The sequence below is a fragment of the Myotis daubentonii genome, chromosome 1 (genome assembly GCF_963259705.1).
Source record: "Myotis daubentonii chromosome 1, mMyoDau2.1, whole genome shotgun sequence".
Lineage (NCBI taxonomy): Eukaryota > Metazoa > Chordata > Mammalia > Chiroptera > Vespertilionidae > Myotis > Myotis daubentonii.
The window spans coordinates 16,484,312-16,506,206 of NC_081840.1; the positions used below are offsets into that span (position 1 = coordinate 16,484,312).

At 42.4% G+C, this 21,895-nt stretch overlaps 1 protein-coding gene across 1 annotated transcript in view; it reads left to right on the top strand.

The window, feature by feature from the left end:
• Positions 1–1,965: 1,965 nt before the first annotated feature.
• SEL1L (SEL1L adaptor subunit of SYVN1 ubiquitin ligase) overlaps positions 1,966–21,895 on the top strand; it is a 52,113-nt gene continuing 32,183 nt past the window's right edge. The window contains exons 1-3 of the mRNA XM_059688883.1: positions 1,966–2,148; positions 8,543–8,580; positions 9,950–10,181. Of these exons, the coding sequence (XP_059544866.1) occupies positions 2,079–2,148; positions 8,543–8,580; positions 9,950–10,181 (340 nt within the window). The 5' untranslated portion in view covers positions 1,966–2,078. The remainder of the gene's footprint in view (positions 2,149–8,542; positions 8,581–9,949; positions 10,182–21,895) is intronic.

The following is a 21,895-nucleotide window of genomic DNA, read 5'->3' on the forward strand; positions in this document are numbered from 1 at the left end:
TATATAATTGTCTCTGGGCTCAGTGAGCTTACAACCTATTTACGAAGCAAGCTTCTGAATGTCCTGTGGACACTTAGAAAAATGAAAATTAATGAGAATTGGCCTTGTTAGAGAAGGCTCAGTCAAGACTAAATGCAAGTGAAATTGGAAAGATGCCAAAATTGTGACTAAGAAGAAGAAGAAGTAAGGACAGTGGGGAGAAGGTCGGAGATCCCATGAGAAGGTGAGAGTGTGTTAATGAATGTGGAAATCTGGGGAGGGGAAGAAGAGTTTGCCTCCCCAAAATATGCCTTCTTGGGATATTTATTACTTTAAGCTGGTTATTTTTAAGAAAATAAAAGGACTCAGAAAGGACCTTTGAACCTCCCCCTTTACTTACCTAAACGAACTCAGAAAAACCTGCTTAAAGGAAGGGAGTGATTACCTTAGCATCATAATATGACCTAAGTGTGGCAGACAGGGGGAAGCCAAGCAAAGTCTGTTTGTTAGACTTCCCTCTGTGTCCTATCGGTTCTGGGTGGCCAGCAAGAATTACTTTATCTTGCCAAAACCGGTTTGGCTTAGTGGATAGAGCCTCCGCCTGCGGACTGAAAGGTCCCAGGTTCGATTCCGGTCAAGGGCATGTACCTGGGTTGCGGGCGCATCCCCGGTGGGAGATGTGCGGGAGGCAGCTGATCGATGTTTCTCTCTCATCGATGTTTCTCTCTCATCGGTGTTTCTGACTCTCTATCTCTCTCCCTTCCTCTCTGTGAAAAATCAATGAAATATATTTAAAAAAAAAAAGAATTACTTTATCTTATTTTTGCTCTTTCTCATCTACTTGTGAATTGCATACTTTCCCTTAGAAATTCCAGACCCCTGTCTCCCTCTTGGTAGTCCTGAATGGCATATAAGCCTCAACTGACCAACGTTTCCTGGGGTCCCATTACTCTTAGGGAACCCCTGTATGTACATATGTAATGAGTTTAGTTATTTTCTCCTGTTCATCTCTTTCATGCTAGATTATTAGACCAGCCAAAAAAAAATGTAGAAGTAAAAAAAAATTTTTTTCTCCGCTACACTAGAAAACAGTGAAACAGGCAGGGGTGGTTAATTTGTCCAGGTAGCATCTAGCATGGGGCCTTAAATACAAAGTGGGGGGGGGGGCACAAGTAGACTTACTTGTGAGTACGTTAAATACAGTTTATTCTTGTGTTATTATTTATTAATTATTGTATGGTTTTTTCATACAAACAACTGTTAACCTACTTTTGCCTCACCCTGTACATGGTACTTATTTATCTAAGTTTAAAAAATGCCTCTAATTCAGAGAGAGGAAAACGAAAATTTTATATTTTTATATATATATATATATATATATATATATATATATATATATATATATATATATATATATCCCTAATTCTTGTGTGTTTTTTCCTCAGGGCTGATATCACTATTCCAATTAAAATTTTTCAAATTAAACAAAGAGGAAGAGTTTAACACATTACATTGCATGTTTCTTGATATTTATTTTGGCTAACAAAAGAAAAAAAAGCCCGGGGGTTCAAGGCTTTGAGTTAGTGCCCAGCCCAGGTGTTAGCTAAATTCTTTTAATTCCAACAGCCACCTGCACTTTTAAAGCACACCCCACGGTGGACTACGCCTCCCGAGAGCACCCGACGAGAGAAGCCCATGAAGTGCATTGTGGCACTTGTAGTCTTCGGGGACTTCCCAGCCCCGGGATCCCGCTCTCATTCCGGGCTGGTTGAATCCGGGAGCTACCAATTAACTGGGGCCATGTCGGTGACGCCGTGGCCCAACCGGGAAAGCCGGTGTGGGAGCATCGCATAATGATTGGCCAATGCATGACCCCGTGGGCGGGGCAGGGAGGAGGGCGGGAAGACCGCGGCGATTGGGTGAGGAGCCCGTGGCGGCAGGCGGGGATTGGCTGCGCTCTAGGGCAGAGGGGCCTGGGAAGGGGTGGGGGCAGAGACGCGAGCAGGAAGAGCAGCGGCGAGGCGGCGGCGGCGGCAGAGTCGGTGGTGCCAGAGGCAAAAGCGACAGCTCCCGGGGGTGGCGGCAGCCCCGAGAGCAGGATGCGGGTCCGGATCGGGCTGACGCTGCTGCTCTGCGCGGTGCTGCTGGGCACGGCCTCGGCGTCGTCGGGTCAGTATCTGCCCCCTGGGTCGGAGGCCAGGAGCCACCGCCCCCCCGGCCTCCATCCCGGGCAGGGCCTTGGGGGCTGGAGCTGGAGACTCCACTGTCTCTGGTCTCACCTCGCAGCCACCTGTCAGCCGCTGTCGTTCCGTGGGCTTCAGTGGGCCTGAGCGAGAGAGGGTGGTTAGGGGACTAGAGAATGGGGGGTAAGAAGGGGCGGTCCCCGTGCCCACACCTCTTCTCCCTTAGCAAACTTTACAGGACTCCTCACGAATGAGGAAGTGACTCCCTGGGAGTGAGTGCCGCAGCTGGTTAGACCCACAGTGGCGTGGGAGCCCCCTGGAGCTTGCTCGGCGCTCGTGTGGACTGTGTGTGGCACCGGGTCTGACACTCCGGCTTGGGGATCTGTCTGTAAATGAGGTGTTTGACAACCTAGGCCAGCGGTTCTCAACCTGTGGGTCGCCTAAGACCATCCTGCATATAAGATATTTACATGACGAGTCATAACAGTAGCAACATTACAGTTATGAAGTAGCAACGAAAATAATTTTATGGTTGGGTCACAACATGAGGAACTGTATTTAAAGGGCCAGAAGGTTGAGAACCACTGCCCTAGGCAGAGCCAGGTTCCCCCAAACCAGGATGTTGGCAGTGGTGTATGTAGCCCCTGAGATGGTCCTCAGTCTCTTTGATTCATCACAAAAACCTTTGATATAATTGTGTTAATCCCCTCCCGCTTTTAAAGAAGTATTCCTAAGAAAGCGGTTTGGGTTTTTTTACCTCAGTGTCACAGTATTTGAGTTGTCCCATGTTTGTTGATAGTAGTTTTGTGATTTGTAAAAATAACAACAACAACAATAATAATAACGGTCCCTATACATCTATTTTTTTAAAAAATATATTTTATTGATTTTTTTACAGAGAGGAAGGGAGAGAGATAGAGAGTTAGAAACATCGATGAGAGAGAAACATCGATCAGCTGCCTCCTGCACATCTCCCACTGGGGATGTGCCCGCAACCCAGGTACATGCCCTTGACCAGAATGAACCTGGGACCCTTCAGTCCGCAGGCCGACGCTCTATCCACTGAGCCAAACCGGTTTCGGCAACATTTATAAAGCATAGCAACTAATTTTAACTTTTTAAAAAAATCCTCACCCGAGGATATGTTTTGATTGATCTTACAGAGAAGAAGGGAGAGAGAAAGAAACATGGATCGGTTGCCCCTCTTACACACCCTGGGAATAGAACCCGCAACCAACTGAGCCATCCAGCCAGGACCTAGTTTTAACTAGTATGTAGATACAGAAATTCCTGTGATTTTACAAATTAGCTGATTTCTACGCCGGTTCTAAAAATAATTATTTTTTTTCTTTTAGTACTTTAGTCTCTCTACATCTGGAAACTTCTGTTTTGAAAGTGTGTTTGGTAAAGAAACACTTAGTGTTTCTAAGTGTTGGGAAATAAATAATTAGTACAGTAAAGCTTGTGAATTTTAATCAGTTTTTGTTAACAAGACAGCTGTTCTGTGGCTTTAACATTTTTTTAGAACAAGGCAGGGTATAAATGTCAACTCTTTTTTTTCAACAGAAAATTCCCCAGATGGTTATTTGAATCCCCAAATTGTCTGCCCTAGTTGTATGTCAATGCCATAACGTCATTCTGCTTCTAAAATAGGAGGTCTAAAGCTGAAGTTCTATCCATAATGTGGTTTGAGATACCATTTCAAGAGCAACAAGCATATGCTAGTTACTCTACTGCCAACATCATGCTTTGAGGTCTGACTCCCCCACCTCCCCTTTCATCAATAGTTTAATGACCAAATGTTTAAAACTTGACATAATTCTTGAAGCACTGCTAGCAGTTATTTGATCGAAGGAAGTATGAAAAGAAACAACTGGTGTAGATGGTAGAGTACTTGATGGACCATGGACCACCTGTATCAGAATTGCTCTTAGAGGTTTGTTAAAAATGCAGTTTTATGTCTGGAACAGGTCAGGGTATCTGTAGTTTAACAAGCTTCACAAGTGATTCTTTACACTAAACTGTGAGAACTATTTAAAGAACATGGTATATATCCCTGTAATTCAGTTTGCAGAATTGGAAGAAAATTAAAGCATACAAACACTTTCCTGCATCTTCTTTTGACTAGATTTTATGTACTTAGAGTTTCATGTCCGTGGAGATGATTCTTGAAGTCAGTTAACCAACATTTGGGACTCTCAGTATGTTATAATAGAAAACTGTTAATACTGAAGTGCTAAATCTTTGGGTTGTGTTGATGTAAGTTCAAGAAATGTCTGCTGTGATTTCAGTCGTAGTTAAATTGTGCCAAAACATTTCTCTGGTAGAGGCAGTGAACTAAATAATATAGATGTGCATACTGACAGATAATAAAGGCAGTGCTGGGCTGATAGGAAGTGCAAATATCATAAAATACTTATGTGAGATAGAGTTTTATAAATTGAGTACATGGATTTTCAGTTGACGTTTTTTATTCATTAAATTGCTTATTTATATGGGATGTCAGCCTCAATTTTAGTTTAGATTTAAAGAGTTGTTTCTATTTAAAAATCTGGGTTTGGGTTATAATTTTGTGTTGATTTAAAAAGTGTGAATGTTAATAGTTACCCAGAAGAAGTTGCATTTATTAGCAGGTAGAATATGATGATCAGCCAACAAGAACTTTGATCCTATCACTGTCAGTAGCTATTATCTAATATCTTGTTTTAGAAGCATGTATAAAAATGATACTTTTATGGGGAATGTTTTATTTTCTCTGAATAAATAAATTTAAAGGAGGATATTGAAAAGATATTTCTCCTTTATTTTCTCAAGATAATAGAGAAAAGTACTGTAACTTTTCTCTATTAGAAATACATGTTTTTTTATTTTTGGCAGGAAGAGGCAAATGGTTTACTTTTCTCTATTTGGGCCAAACACCATTACAGCATCTTTTACATTAGGTCCATTACTAGGTATTTCAAGTAATAGTTGTATTAATATCATATATTCAAAGAATAGATTAGAGATTGCAGGGATGTTTCATTGTGCTTTTGTTCCTCAAAAATATTGTGAGTCAACAGGGCAGATGTTATTATTTTCTTTGGTACATTGAGGAAAAGGAGTCTGAGCAAGTTTGCCATGTTGATCCACATGGATAAAATCAATATATAATGAAGCCAGGTTTTGAACCCAGGTCTCCAGGCTTCAGAATAGGAGTAATTCAGAATCAGGAGTATCCTAGAATCCACACAGATTCAGTGGCAAAGCAGAAAACAGGATGTCTCTTTGCACCAAACTCTTAAGATTTTCTGTTTGAAGGTGTATCAGTGTAATTTACATGATGAATTGGAAAATGAATTTGTAATCATTACCTTTCCTGAAAGACTATCCATGGTACTTTGCAGTTTTGTTAGCTAATAAAATAAAAATGGAAATTGATCTTTTTCAAAGGAAGGTGTGCGATTACTAAAGTAATGCAAGCCATTATACTTTGGATGTGATAGTGTTGAGTGAGAAATCCATAACTCCTCGTTGAATCCTTCTGCATTTTTCCTGTTGCTTGATGTCTGTGTTCTGATAAAAGCATTGCTATTTTCGTTTTATTGATGCGTAATTTCAATGTCTTTAATTCTTACCTGATTTCTACACATCAGAAGTTTCAGGTTATAAGCAACTTCTTTAAATGTGTTACGTGAGTAGCTATATCAGTTTGAAAGAGAAAATAGCTTATGCTTTAAAACTACCATCTGGGGTAGCTTCTCCCACTTTAGTAAAGGAGAAAGAATTCTCTTATTTTCCAGTAACCTTAGTATCTATTCCTGTTTGTGAAGAGAAAAGAGAAAGAGAGAGAAGCATGATGCAATTCACATGAAATAACCCTGATGTCACAAGTTTCCATGTCTCTTGGAGTTCAGAAACACATGAATGCCTAACAGCTTGTAGTATCTCAAATGTATGTGTCTTAAAATTTATTTATAGGCATCTGTATTATTTAGTGATTAGGTGCATATGTGCCCTGTTGTGACAAGATACTAAATTTAGTGATTTAGCAGCGGTTCTCAACCTGTGGGTCACGACCATCGGAAAACACATATAGCATATCAGATATTTACATTACGATTCATAACAGTAGCAAAATTACAGTTATGAAGTAGCAATGAAAATAATTTTATGGTTGGGGGTCACCACAACATGAGAAACTGTATTACAGGGTCACGGCATTAGGAAGGTTGAGAACCACTGATTCAGTATTTAGGGATATACCATTTTTGCTCTTGATTTATTAACTAGTTAATGTTTGTGATTAATTAAATACATTCACACATACAACTTCAATATATAATAGAGATGAATTTTTTTCCCTTATCCAAAGATTTGTTGAGAATGGAAATTGAGCCATATGTTAGAACTTGGGCTTTGGGTGATAATTGTGAAGAAGTTAACATGCTGGATGATTATTAATTAACTAGAGGTTCGGTGCATTGGCCTGGCCTACGGGGATCGGGCCAAAACCGACTCTCCTACATCCCCTGAGGGGTCCCGGATTATGAGAGGGCGCAGGCCAGAGGGACCCCACTGTTTCGGTGCACGATAAGGTGGGGAGGGACCGTGGGAGGGCTCCAGGGCGTGTCTGGCCTGTCTCGCCCAGTCCCTATTGGCTGGACCCTAGCAGCAAGCTAACCTACCAGTTGGAGCATCTGCCCCCTGGTGGTCCGTACACATCATAGCGACTGGTCGAACGGTCAGACACTTAGCATATTAGGCTTTTATTATATAGGATTGACATCACTACCAAAATATATAGGCACTGTGGATTAAGACATGCTATACCCTCCCCCCACTCACCAGAACGAAAACATATGTGAAAGGTAATCTAAAAGCAGTGATATGAAAGAAGCTGTAACTTAAGCTTTTTTGAATTGACAGCACTTTTGTATATGACAAAACCTCACTAATAAACTTTTTTCAAATATTCAAAAGAAACCAATACTGTGAAATAGAGTTGTGTGTTTTGAACATAATTTTGAGTTGGTTATATTTCTTAAAGGTTAGCTCAGTGATAATACAAATTCCAAAACATGTTTTTGTTATATCTTAGAATTACAGGTTATGAATAATAAGACCATATGAAGTAAAGATAAGTGGCAACCATAACACAAAATTTTCTAGTAAAAATCACATGGTCTTAACATTTAGTCTACTGGTTAATTTCTCATATAACTTATGGAGCAGGCAAAACTGAAGCTCATTCCTACCTAAAATTACGTAATTTTAAGAGTAAAAAGGAAGCTTTGAGATCCTCTATTTGTTAACTGGCCACAAACACAAAGACCAAACATTTGCATATGGACATGGAGTTGTCAAATGTATTTGTATAAGAACAGGGCCTAGCCAGTTTTCTCAGTGGTTAGACTGTTGGCCCTTGGACTGAAGGGTTGAGGGTTCAATTCTAGTCAAGGGCACAGCGTCTTGGTTGCAGGCTCAATCCCCAGACCCCATATCTCTCTGTCTCTCCCCCTCCCTTCCACTATCTCTAAAAATAAAAATCAATGGGAAAAAAAATTATCCGATGAGGATTAACCATAAAAAAAAAAAAAAAAGAAAAGAACAGGAAAAAGAATAAGTGGCCAGAATAGAAGTAATACCAGGAAAACACAGAATAACAGAATAATAATAATAATAACAGAATAATAATAATTAATGTAATTGGGCAAAGCCAAAGCAGCAGACGTGAATTTGGAAAAAAGGTGTAATTAGTGGTTGGATTGTCTATTTAATATAAGCTATTGATTTCTTAATAAATATATCTTTTGTGAATGAATACATGATAGTATGATGCTACTTTTTACCTGTATCTGGTTATCTCTTCAATAAAATAGAACACAACTATCTCAGTATAGCAACTCTGCTGTCAAATAATAATAGTAGTTCTTAGGGTGCATCTTTAGTAGTCTTAGTGAACGAAAAGTGCTAATCAGCACTAACATAAGCTGGTGTAACTCCAGATTTCGAGCAGAGGAAAAGAATAGAATCCTGAACCACAAAATTAGAGACTAATTTTTATAAATTTAGTAACTCACTCTCGGTAGTAGTCTGAATATATACAGAAGAATGGTATCTGAAGTATCTGGTTTTGGTGTGGTAGTTGTTGGTCTTCCCACCTGTATAACAGATCAAACAAATGTCTTTCCTGGAAAAACTACCACCTCACCCCCTTTTTCTCCTTTCAGGTAATCTTTTCTGAACTGTTGTTGAATACAACCAGCTTTAGAGAATTCTAATTTTATTTATCCAGTGTCTGATTATTATTTGTTGTACTTATCAAATGCTTTCTTTTAATAATACCTGTGACTTCCCAACAAGAAAGATGACTAAGTTGTCTTAAAATTTCTTTACAGATGATGAAAGCAGCCAGGATGAATCCTTAGATTCCAAGGTATGTACTAACATTTGCATTGACTCATATTTGATGCCCGATTTAAAACAAAGGATATGAAATCTACATGTTTTGAGCAACAGAATTGGATTTAAAAAAAGAAAAAGAAAAGATAGCAGGTATCAATATAGTTCTAGTTCTTCGGTAAGAAAAAAACCACTGACCTGTGGGAGAGAAAATAATAAATATTTCCATTAAGAGTGTTGGTTATTAGGTTTAATTTCAACTTGAATGTTCCCACATGTGTGTTTGCTTGTGTATGTGTATGAGCCTTCAGGCTCTTATTGCTTAACTGGTAGCCCTGCGCACAAATCCGTGTGCCAGTAGTTCGCTGCTGCCCTCCAGTAGCTCTCTGTTCCCCCCCCCCCCGCCCCCGCCCCCTTCATAGCTTGCTGCCCTGCCCCCTCCCGTAGCGCTCCGCCTCCCGCTTGTAGCTCGCTGCCCCACCCTCCTGCTGATCCGTGATCCAGTCATTACGTGGTCGGTCGTTATGTAATGACCATTTGCATATTACATCTTTATTATGTAGGATGAGAGATTGATTTTATTTTTAATTTTTAGTTTTTAAAATTTTGAAGACTCTCTACCATTTATTTCTACTTATATCATTTTTTAAAAAATCTATTGAGTTATGCACTTAAAATGCTTGATTGAATGGATAAAGCTAATTATTATGTATCCAAGGAGACCAACCAGTTATAATCCCTGATCTCTAGATTAGAGGGAATATAGATAAGAAACAGGAAGTTATAGTCCAGTGCTATCATAAGGGGAAATATAAGATATGTTGGGAGCATGTATGGGAAGATCCTAACCCAGACTTTAGGAATTAAGAAAGGCTTCCCAGCCCAGGCCGGTATGGCTCATTTGGTTGGGTGTCATCCTGTGGTCCTGTGCACCGAAAGGTTTCTGGTTCACTTCCGGTTGGTGCACATGCCCAAGTTGCGGGCTCGATCCCCATGCAAGACTCTCTCCCTCCTTCCCTCCCTCCCTCCCTTAAAGAGGCTACTGGTATGTGTGTCTTTTTATGTTAGGTTTCCATTTTGCACAATCTACCCCTTGCCCACCTCAGCTCTTTGCCTTATCTGTGTTACTGTCACTTTAGCAGAAATACAGCAGCTATTTGCATCAGAAAAAAAAAAAAGGCTTCCTGGAAAAAGTAACATCTGAGTTGAAATTTGAAGAATCGGAGTTAGGCAGGTGATGCAGACAATGTGATGAACACCTACAAAAACCTATAGAGATGAGCAAGTATGGCACATTCAGGGAGCTGTAGGAGAGATATCGTCTGTATTATAAAAGTAATGGTCAGATTAGATTGAAGCAAATTTTGGTACTGTTGATAACTAAAAATATTTTCTGTTCTCAGACTTCTTTGCCATCAGATGAGCCGGTAAAGGACCACAGCACAGCAGGCAGAGTAGTCGCTGGTCAGATATTTCTTGATTCAGAAGAGTCAGAATTAGAATCACCAATTCAGGAGGAGGAAGATAGCCTCAGGAGCCAAGAAGGGGAAAGTGGCACCGAGGAAATCAGCTTTCTAGAATCTTCAAATCCAGAAAACAAAGATTATGAAGAACCAACGAAAGTACGGAAACCAGGTAGTCTGGACTTTTTCTTTGCTTTTGCCTAATTTAGGAAGGAGATGTCTGAAATTTTAAAGCTAGTGTAAAAACATGCAGAAATCTGTCTGGGTGTAGTGATTATTAACCACATATAATGTATAAAATTTAATTTTACAAGATTTTCACTATCAAAGCTAAGAGTTATTCACTTAACAGATTTGACCCACTTTACGTTGGCCAAATTCAACTGTCAAAATTGAATTTGTATTATATTTATTCTAACATTTATTTTTGGACCCCAGTATGTAATAATCTGTGAGAGTGGTACACACAATAGAAACTCAGGAAGGATTGTCTAACATGCTACTTTGGTTATTTTCAGAATTGTGTTAAGGATTTTTACTGCCGTACCTTTTCAGTCATCCTAAGTAATTTGATTTAGGTATTTATTCCTCTGTAATTGAAGCTTACATAAACTTTAATCCTCTTCTAACGTTCACCTTGACATCCTCTGTTTTTTAATTTAAAACATGATCTTTATCACAGCAGAGGTGTGTCCACTATGCCCTATCCCTCCACCCTTCTAGCATTTTGTTCAAAGATCACTGCTATACCCATTTATTACTCCATTGTTAGCCACTTTCAGGACTTGATTGAGATTTTTACCTTTTAAAAATATAATTTTTAATTACAAATATTCCATACTCATTAATAGAAAAACCAATCTAAAAAATTAAAAATACCTTAATCCCATCAACTAGAAATAACAGCTATTAACATCATGGAGAATTAATTACTCTTTCCAGCTTTTTTGTAGATGTGTGGTTTAAGACTAAATTGGATCAAAATGTACATGCTATTTTACTGCCTGCACTTTGCACTTAACAGTTTATCTTTACCATTTTCCCATATCATGTAAAACTTTGAAATAGGTTGTATATGTATATTTTGCTGGGAGATTATTTTAGATGTTTCTTGTGCACATCTATGAAAATTTCCTGAGAATTGGTTCTTAAAAGTGAATTTGATGGACTAAATGTAAAATTTTAAAAGACATTTGATACATATTACTAAATTCTTCAGAAAAATAAGTTGGTTTACTTCCTTTGAAACTACCTTTTATTCCAGTATCTAGGCCAGATGTCTATTACCATTTTTAAATTTGGGCCAACTATTACAGTTTAATTCATTCCTTTTTCTTGTTTATCTTTTCTTTAAATAATTTTTTATTTTTCAATTACAATTGACATACAACATTATAATAGTTTCAAGTGTACAACCCAGTGACTAGACATTATATAACTTACTAAGTCAGCAATCTTCAACCAATATGCTGGAAGAATTTTTTTAATGTGCAATATCTGATGTCTTTTCCCTTAGATAGTGAAATAAAAAAAATGACAACAGTCAACAAAAAAATAGCCATCCAGTATGAATGAATCAAAATTATACCTTTTTTTGGGTCAGATTGGCAAAAAATATATTTTTTGGTGTGACCCAGAATTTTAGTAATTAGTGCCACGAGATGAAAAAGATTGAAAATCTCGGTACTAAGTGGTCATCCCGATAAATCTTATATCAGTCTGACACTATACATAGTTATTACAATATTATTGACTATATTCACTATGTTGTACGTTACATCCCCATGACTATCCTGTAACTACCAATTTGTTCTTCTTAATCCCTTCACCTTTTTCACCAATCTTCCCAACCCCACTCCCATCTTGTAGCCATCAACATGTTCTTTGTATCTATGAGTCTGTTTCTGTTCTGCTTCTTCTTTTATTTTGTTTTTTAGATTCAATTGTTGATAAATATGCATTTATTGCCATTTTATTGTTCATATTTTTTATCTTTTTTTTTTCCTTCTCCCTCTTAAAGAAGACCTTTTAACATTTCATGTAATACTGGTTTGGTGGTGATGAACTTGATAGCTTTTTCTTGTCTGGGAAGTTCTTTATATATCCTTCAATTCTATGATAGTTTTGCTGAGTACAGTAATCTTGGTTGTAAGGTCCTTGCTTTTCATTTCATCACTTTGAATATTTCTTGCCAATCCCTTCTGGCCTGCAAAGTTTCTGTTGAAAAATCAGCTGACAGACATATAGGAACTCCCTTATAGCTAACTAACTGCTTTTCTCTTGCTGGCTTTAAGACTCTCTCTTTGGCTTTAACTTTTGTTATTTTAATTTTTATGTCTTGGTGTGGGCCTTTTTGGCTTTGTCTTATTTGGGACTCTATGCTTCCTGGAGACTTGTATGTCTATTTTCTTCAGGTTATAGAAATTTTCTGTAATTTTTTTTTTCTTACATAGGTTTTCAATTTCTTGCTCTCTTCTTCTGGCACCCCCAGGATGTGAATATCAGCTTGGGGACTGACAGGTCCTAGGTTCGATTCCAGAACAGGGCACATGCCCAGGTTGTGGGCTCGATCCCTGGTTGGAGTTTTGCAAGAGGCAGCCAATCAATGATTCTCTCTCATCATTCATGTTTCTAACTCTCTCTCCCTCTCCCTTCCTCTCTGAAATCAATAAAAATATATTTTAAAAAACAACCACCAAAAAAACCTTAAAAAAACTTTCCCTCATCAACTATTTGGTTACTCTGAAATATAGTCCATACAGGGAAAGCAGGATAAATGCTTGATTCTTTTCCTGGAAATATTTTCAAATAATAATTTGTGTCCTAGCAGCATCCAAAGGAAACCAGTGAGCATGTTTTTGTTTGTTTTGCTTTTGAGCATCATTACAAATTCATGGGTTTTATATACGGACTAGAGGCCCAGTGCACAAAAATTTGTGCACTCGGGCGGGGGGGGGGGGTCCCTCAGCCCGGCCTGTGCCCTCTTGCAGTCTGGGACCCCTCGGGAGATAACGACCTGCTGGCTTAATCCTGCTCCCGGGTGGCAGAGGGCAGGCCCAATCCCTAGGTGCAGCCCCTGGTTGGGCTCAGAGCAGGGCCGATTGGGGAGTTGGGGCGCCGCCCCCTGTCATGCACAGAGCAGGGCGGATTGGGAGGTTGCGACGCCACCCTCAGTCATGCTCAGGGTAGGGCCAATTGGGGGGTTGGGGCACCGCCCCCTGTCACACTCAAGGCAGGGTCAATGGGGAGGTTGCGGCGCCACCCCCTGTCACGCACAGAGCAGGGCCCATCAGGGGCGTTGGGACTCCATACCCTGTCACGCACAGAGCATGGCCCATCAGGGGGTTGGGGAGCTCCCCCCTGTCACACACAGAGCAGGGCCGATCAGGGGGTTGAGGAGCTCCACCCTGTCACTCACAGAGTAGGGCCGATAGGGGAGTTGGGGCACCGCCCCCTGTCACACACAGAGCAGGGCAGATAAGGGGGTTGGGGCACCGCCCTCTATCACCCACAGAGCAGGGCCGATCAGGGGGTTGGCGCGCTGCCACTGTCACACTCAGGGCAGGGCCGATGGGGAGGTTATGGCTCCACCCCGTCACACACAGAGCAGGGCCGATCAGGGGGTTGGGGCACTGCACCCTGTCACACACAGAGCCGCAGGGCGATCATGGGGTTGGGGAGCTCCCCCTATCAGGCACAGAGCAGGGCTGATCAGGGGGTTCGGGCGCCTTCCCCTGTCACGAACAGAGCAGGGCGGATAGGGAGGTTGTGGCCCTGCCCCATGTCACACACAGAGCTGCAGGGCGATCAGGGGGTTTGGGCGCTGCCCCCTGTCACGCTGATCCCGGTGCCAGGAGGCCTCTCGGCTCCACTGATCCCGGTGCTGGGAGGCATATTACCCTTTTACTACATAGATAGAGGCCTGGTGCACGGGTGGGGGCCGGCTGGTTTGCCCTGAACGGTGTCCCGGATCAGGGTGGGGGTCCCCACTGGGGTGCCTAGCCAGCCTGGGTGAGGAGATGATGGCTGTTTGCAGCTGGTCACACACCCTTCAGGGTGGGGGTCCCCACTGGGGTGCCTGGCCAGCCTGGGTGAGGGGCTGAGGGCTGTTTTCAGGCTGGCGGGTGACTGAAGCTCCCAACCGCTCCTTTTTTTCTTTTTTTTTTTTATTCTGGGCCAGCTTTAGCTTTGAGGCTTGGCTCCAGCTCTTAGGCCTCCGCTGCTGAAAGCAGGTTTCTGGACTTTATTTACCTTCTGTATTTGAAACAATGTTGCGATCCTGCTGGCTGAAGCCCGAAGGACTAAAGCAGGTTTCTGGGGTTTTGTTTAGCTTCTATATTTGTAACATAGTTGCTTAGAATTGCAGCTCAGAGGCCTGCAGCGGCAGGCAGGGAACATTGGAGTCCTCTGTCACTGAAGCAAGCAAGCCTCATGTTAGTTTCAAGCTGCCTGGCTGGCAGCTTGGCTGGCAGTTAATTTGCATATCGCCCTGATTAGCCAATGGGAAGGGTAGCGGTTGTACGCTAATTACCATGTTTCTCTTTTATTAGATAGGATGCTTCATTCTATTGACAAATTGGACTCATGGGAATCAGTTCAAACATGACTAAGATTTCAAAGATACAGTGATTACAACACATAGGCAACGTGTGCAGAAGTTCATGGCAGCCAGAGCTGCTCCCAGATCCTGTCTTGCCTCAATTAGGATGCACTCTGGCCCAGATTTCAACATGTGAGGCCTCTAAGTGATGTGTGTGGAGTGTGACTTCAGCTAAAGAGAGCTATTTCAGTTTTGAAACATCTCCAGTTTATTCTCTAGTAACTGCATAGCTTGTGTGAAATTTTCTAGGAAATCATGCCTTATAAATACATACATCTCAGGTTCATCTCAGTGAGCAGTCTTGACAGACCAGGTCTACCCTGCGAAAGCATTCCATAAGTAGGGACTCCTGGTGGTAAAAACCTCTAGTGTGCTTGTCAGAAGGTCTCTTGTTAGCAAGTTTCTAAGATGATTTGATTGTGACACCTTTCTGTTTCTCTGTTTCTTGGGCAGTAAAAGGAGAGAATGGGTTGCAGGTCTGCTGCTAGCCCTCTCTATCCATCAGGGTTTTTGCTTCTTCCTTTTGTTTGTGTCTCCTTTCCCTGATGCTGAATATCTTGGTACCTAATGACATTAATGTTATATTGCTTTATCCTAACATATATGTATCCATAATTATCTATAATAATAAAAGCGTAATATGCTAATTAGGACAGCCAAACGACCTTCTGGATGTAGCCACAGCTGTTGAGGGCTGAGCCCCCTTGCACGAATTTTGTGCATCAGGCCTCTAGTGTATATCCTATATAATAAAAAGCTAATATCGACCGAACAGCAGAACAACCAGTCGCTATGATGCGCACTGACCCCCAAGGGGCAGACGCTCAATGCAGGAGCTGCCCCCTGGTGGTCAGTGTGCTCCCACAAGGGGAGCGCCGCTCAGCCAGAAGCCCTGAGCCAGCTCACGGCTGACAAGCACAGCGGCAGTGGTGGGAACGTCTCCCACCTCCACAGCAGCACTAAAGATGTCTGACTGCCGTCAGTCAGACATCCCCCGAGGGCTCCTGGACTTCAAGAGGGCGTAGGCTGGGCTGAGGGACCGCCCCCTCCAGTACATGAATTTCATGTACCGGGCCTCTAGTATAGTTAATGACAGTGGCCACCTTACCACTAACAACAGGGACACTGAATGTAGTTTAAGATTCCTTTATGGTTCTTTTTGTTTTTAGTAAATATTTTACTAGATATTTGTAATAGGGTATTATTAAATCACTTGAATAACTTTGTGTAGTTATGCCAACAACTTTATAAAAACTTAGATTCACTTTGGCTTTTAAATATTTTGTTTTCTGTTATTTAGACTTGTTATTAATGTATTATTAATACATGAAAAGCTTATGTAACATAAATTGCATATGCATGGCTTTGTGTGGTTGCAGTCAGACTATATTGGAAGTGGGTATATGGCAATTGCTTCTAGACTTGCTTCCTTTGTCAGCCTCCCAACCATGTCACTGCCATATTGCTTCTCCTAAAGAAGTTCTGCTTCCTATCTGGTGTCCCTGCCTTCAACATCCCCACCCCCACTCCCCATTGTCTAATCTTTCTTCCTGTTGAGAAGCCTCCAGTGGCATTCTGCCACATGCAGAATAAATCCAGCTCCTTACCTGTACTAATGAGGCCTTCCATGATCAAGCCCCTCCTATCTCTCCAACTGCATCTTCTGCCACTCCTCTACTCACAGGATTCCAGCCACACTGCCTTCTTGCTGTGTTCTGAACATTTTAAGCTTATTCCCAATTATGTGGGGGATCTCCAAGACCGCAACCCCAGGCTTGATGATTCTCTAGAAAGACTCACAGGACTCAGTATATAGTGATATTTACAGCTGTGGTTTATTACAGCAAAAGAATACAAAGCAAAATCAGCAAAGGGAAAGGTGCATGGGGTGAAGTCTAGGGAAACCAGACACAGGCTTACAAGGGGCCTTTCCTAGGAGAGTCACACAGTACATGCTTAATTTCCCCAGCAACAAGTGACAACCCATGTGAAATGTTGTTTGCCAGGGAAGCTTGTTAGAGACCAAGTACCTGGAGTTCTTATTAGGGGCTGGTCACATAGGCACTCTGTGTCTAGTGTATGCCAATTGTCAGACTCCTAGAAGGAAAGCAGGTGTTCAGTGTAAATCGTATTGTTTGTATCGTTGGAGTGAGCCACTCTTAACAGTTAGGGTAGCGGGAATCCTTCAGAAAACTGTGCTCCCAGACATCAGCCAAGGGCCAGCCTTGTAAGCAGGCCTCTTCAAGATTGGAAATCTAGGCCTGCTATGTCAGATCTTCTCTGCACAGTCAGCCCCGTGGTATGGTCATTGGCCAAATTGTCTTCGCAGCAAAATTATTATCAATAAGACCCAGAAAGCGGAGCGAGGCCAACCTGCAGTAATAATTTCAGTTATGCCCTTCACAGGTCCTGGACTTAGCCACTTAACAGATCCCACTGATCATAAAGATGGCTTCCTCAGGTTTCTGTGTTAACCTTTTTACCTGGCCCTAAGCACCAGTTCAGGCCTAGCACAGCTCTGGCTGTAAGGTGAAGCTGACCAGGGCTTAGGCGGTGTCGTGGTGGTCAGGGTGCACGTACAGAAGCACTGTCCAAGAGGGCCATGAGAACGATTTGGTAATCGTTGGGACACACAAGCAGGACACACTTCAGGCAGTACAATGTGGCCTCCCATCCTTGGTGTCTTTTCCAAGGGTTTCCAGGACAAATAATTCAGTCCTTGGTTTCAGAGAGACTGCCAGTCAGTTCCAAAGGTTTTGTTGTCCAGGACACCAGGTCATACACCTCATGAGTGTGGACGACATCGGGAGGTTTTCATTTGGGGAGCGCAGGGGCTGGGCCACCTCCTGCTGCCTGCTTTGTAGTCAGCCCTGTGGCATGTGATCATGGGCTCAGCCGTCAGAACTCAGAGCGCTCTCCACAGCTGGGAAAGGTGTGCAGGCGCTTTCCTTTAGGAAAAGGGAGGGCTTCCCAGAAAAAGTTCTGAAAAACAAAGATCAGAATACCGTCTCCCCTCTCTTGTGCTTCTCCAGTGCAGGGGTTTAGGTTTATTTTCCTTGGTTGTTGCCTAATCATTGTTTCCATTCAGTAATCATAATTTCATATTTTTTCACAATCATCCCCTACTCTCATCCAGACCTTCCATCTGGAGGGGTAGTGTGCAAGAGGGGCCAAACACCTTCACAGAAAAACATTTTTGTACAACTGAACTAGAAAGACATCATGTTCAGGAATTGTTCAAGACAGAATCCTGAATTTTCAAAAAATTTCAAAATCAGTTTACATAACCTCCTTCCCCTTATCCAGTGAGCAGCCTAGAAAAGGTCAAGCCCTCTTTGAAATATGTTTTTATTGATTTCATAGAGAGGAAGGAAGAGGGAGAGAGGGATAGAAACATCAATGATGAGAGAGAATCATTGATCAGCTGCCTCCTGCATACCCCATACTGGGGATCGATCCTGCGACCCAGGCATGTGCCCTGACTGGGAATCGAACTGGGACCTCCTGGTACATGGGTCAGTGCTCATCTACTGATTAACACTGGCCAGGTAGGTCCCTTTCTGAGGCGAGCTGCATTGAATAATCCAATTCCACTAGGAGAAAGGTGAGGGAAGCAGAGTCAGGCAATCAGTTGATTGTTGCAAACAGGAGCCCATCAGGGGAGCCAGACACAAGGACCCCACCACAGTGAGACATGTTCCCGAGGAGGTCAGGAGCCTTTTCCCTGTCAGCAGTGAGTGGAGGGTCACAGCCCCTGAGAGGTATCCTCTCCCAACTTGCAGCTTTGGGCAAGTCACAGGTTAAGTCAGTCTCTGTCAGAATATACAGCTGGTCAGCAGCTTGATTTCAAATGGTCCCAGCAAAGAGCAAGCCCTTTCCTGTGGACATTTGTATGTGGCTCAGACAGTTTAGCCCAGCATTCTTGATTTCCTCTCGGTGTAGGCCCCACAGAGAGGGGACCTAATGTGCAGAGGTCACTGTCTGAGTTCTGTTTATGGAGCCCAGACCTGCTTTCAGTTCAGCTCATGCTGAGGCTGGAAGCTATACCAGACAGTATCAGCTTGTAGCTTAGAATCAAGCCCAGGCAGTTAGGATCTGTTAGTTAGGATTTTTTTTAAAAGCCAGAGGCTTTTCTACGGCAGCACCAAAGCCAAGATGCTGCAGGGCCGGAAAGTCCCTGTGGCAGCCAAGGCTTTCCTCTAGCCTTTTGTCGTGTCTTTCTTTGAGTCCAAATTGACCCACAAACCTGCACGTCTGTCTCTAAGGGTCAGACTTCTGCTTTCACAAGCACTCACTAGCAAACTGAATCTGCTTTTTAGAACTTCAAAAGTGTTTTTCCTTCTGTGGATCACCTCTCTTTCTTAAATGTGTCCCTCTTGCCAGAGGCTCCAATAAGCAGAAGTCTGTATCATCCATTGTGTGGGAGAGTGGAAATTTCCCCTCTTTTTCCTCATTGTTCTTCTGGCTGATCTAGTAATCAAATTGAGGATGAGACAAGTTAATAGGAGAAAATAATCACATTTATTATTTATGTACATACAGGGTTTTGTAAGAATCTGGGAAGGATGGGCAAATGGGGCAGTTGAGACTTACATATCGTTTTGAGCTAAGGAGAAGGAGGGCTAGGATAGCGGTTTGGACTTCAAAGGGAATGTAGGCAATTCACTGGTAGGTGGAAAGGAGCAAATATTTAATGAACAAATTCTTGTAGGGCTACCCAGAAATAGTGGGACAGGAAGGGGAGTCTAGCAGACTTTGCTGGGTTTCTCCCTGTCTGCCTCACTTAGTTCTTATTACGCTAAGGTGATCTTCCTTCCTGAAGCAGGAGTTTTTTAAATCTGAATTCCTTTAGGCAGGTAAGGGGTAGGGGGAGGGTAAAAGGCTCTTCTTGAGTCTTTTGTTTCTTAAAAATAACGGGCTTGCCCTAACTGGTTTGGTTCAGTAGATAGAGCGTTGGCCTGCAGACTGAAGGGTCCCAGGTTCGATTCCAGTCAAGGGCATGTACCTTGGTTGCGGGCACATCCCCAGTCGGGGGTATGCAGGAGGCAGCTGATCGATGTTTCACTCTCATTGATGTTTCTAACTCTCTATCCCTCTCCCTTCCTCTCTGTAAAAAATCAATAACATGTATTTTTAAAAAAATAACCAGCTTAAACGATATCTCAAAAAGTCATATTTTGGGCTAGCAAACTCTGCTCCTCCTCAATAGCTAAACCCATCAGTTACAGAAACTTGTCCTGTTTCCAATACTCAGTTTAAATTGCAACCCACTCACCAGTAGCAAACAGCATGGAAACTGTGTCCCTGACACGTTTTTTCCTGTGCAGCTTTCCCTGATCAGGATGATTCCTCTGGCATATATGGAATTACAAACATTTAACATTTTCTATCCATTTTTACCATACATTCAGATGTGATAGCCACAAAATACAATGCCACTGCAATTTCCCCCTTTCCCCCCGCCCCCCATCATTACAAATTTACTTAAAACTTTAGTATATGCTATGTTAGTTAGCATGACAGCTGCCAGGCAAGATCAGGCTGGAATGCAGGGGAGGAAGGGCAGTGGGGGAAGCTACTGCAGCTGCAGCTAGGCTGGGAGAAAACTGCTGGAATGTTACCTCCTTCCCCTTTTGTCTGGTTTACTTAAATTTGGCTCCAGGCCTAGGACCTAATTTAACTCCCTTCCCCTCACCACTACTCCCTACCCCCTGTTTTAATATTTTGACCCTTTCACCTTTGGGAATTTGGGAGAGAGTGGGTGGTCCTTTCTCCTTCTATCCAAAGAAGAGAACAAACCCAAGGGCATCACCACTTTAACCAGGATGGCCCAGAGCATCGGGGACCCAGCGAGCCTGCTCTCCTGGAGCTGGATCTGTTCTCAAGTTCCACAAGTAACTTTTGCCTCTCACACACATAGCGCTCAGCTACTGCTGCATGCCAGGGATGACTCCATAACCACAGGGGAACCCGAGGTTCATCATGCCCTGCCCTTATACTTCCTTTCCCAAACAACGCTCACACTGGATTTTAGTGAGTCAGGGTCATTCTCCCGAATGCCACGTCTGATGTCAACTAATGTTGTCCCCAAGACCATCCCTAGGTTCAGTGATTTGCTGGGAGGACTCAGCATATAGTTGTACTCAAGGCTGTGATTTATTATAGTGAAAGAATACAAAGCAAAGTCATCATGGGGCGAAGTCCAAAGGAAGTCAGGTGCAAGTTTCCAAGGAGAGCCTTTGGACCCACTTATGTCCCGTAGCACATGCGACAGCACGGGAAATGTCCTCATCAGAGACCCAGCACTTGGAGTATTTAATGGAGACTAATCATGTAATCACTCTCTGTCTAAGCATGTACCAAAGTTATAGACTTGAGAAGGAAAACAGATGTTGAGCATAAACCACATTGTTTTTCCAAACAGTTTAGATATAGTGAGTCACTTCGACCAGTTAAGGAGTGGGAACCTTTTATCTTAGTAAGGACAACCTTCTACTCACTTCCTAAAACCTAACCCTGGCAGCTTCCTTGCCTCTTCTCCTCTCATCTGCACATCTAATCAGTCACTAAGTCAGTGATGGCGAACCTATGACACGCTTGTCAGAGGTGATACGCAAACTCATTTTTTTGGTTGATTTTTCTTTGTTAAATGGCATTTAAACATATAAAATAAATATCAAAAATATAAATCTTTGTTTTACTATAGTTGCAAATATCAAAAAATTTCTGTATGTGACACGGCACCAGAGTTAAGTTAGGGTTTTTCAAAATGCTGACACGCGGAGCTCAAAAGGTTCGCCATCACTGCACTAGGTAGTACCATATCTACTTCCTTAGCATCACTTAGTATTTCCACTTCTTTCATTCCATGATCCTCTTTGGGCTTAGATGACTGTCACAACCTTGGATTGGTCACCCTATCCAACCCTCCCTTTATTCGATTATCCACTCTTTTAGTAAAATGAGCATGTCACTCTTACTTGAAACTCTAATGTGAGTTCCACTGTTCTCAGGATGAAGTTCAGACTCTTTAATAAGATTTGTCAGGACCTCCCTAGTCTGGCTTCTTCGTGCTTCTTTAGCTGCTTCTCTCATCTACTTTGGCACTCACACTGCATGTTCCAACTTCCTGAACTCTTTTTATTTTGTCTAATGTACCATGCTTATTTTCTTTAATTACCACACCTGTTCCCTCTGTCTATACTACTCCCCACCCTACCCTGCAGCCTTTCAACCACTCCCTCTGGGACAGTGGTCGCCAACTGGTGGTCCGCAAGGTCCGAAAG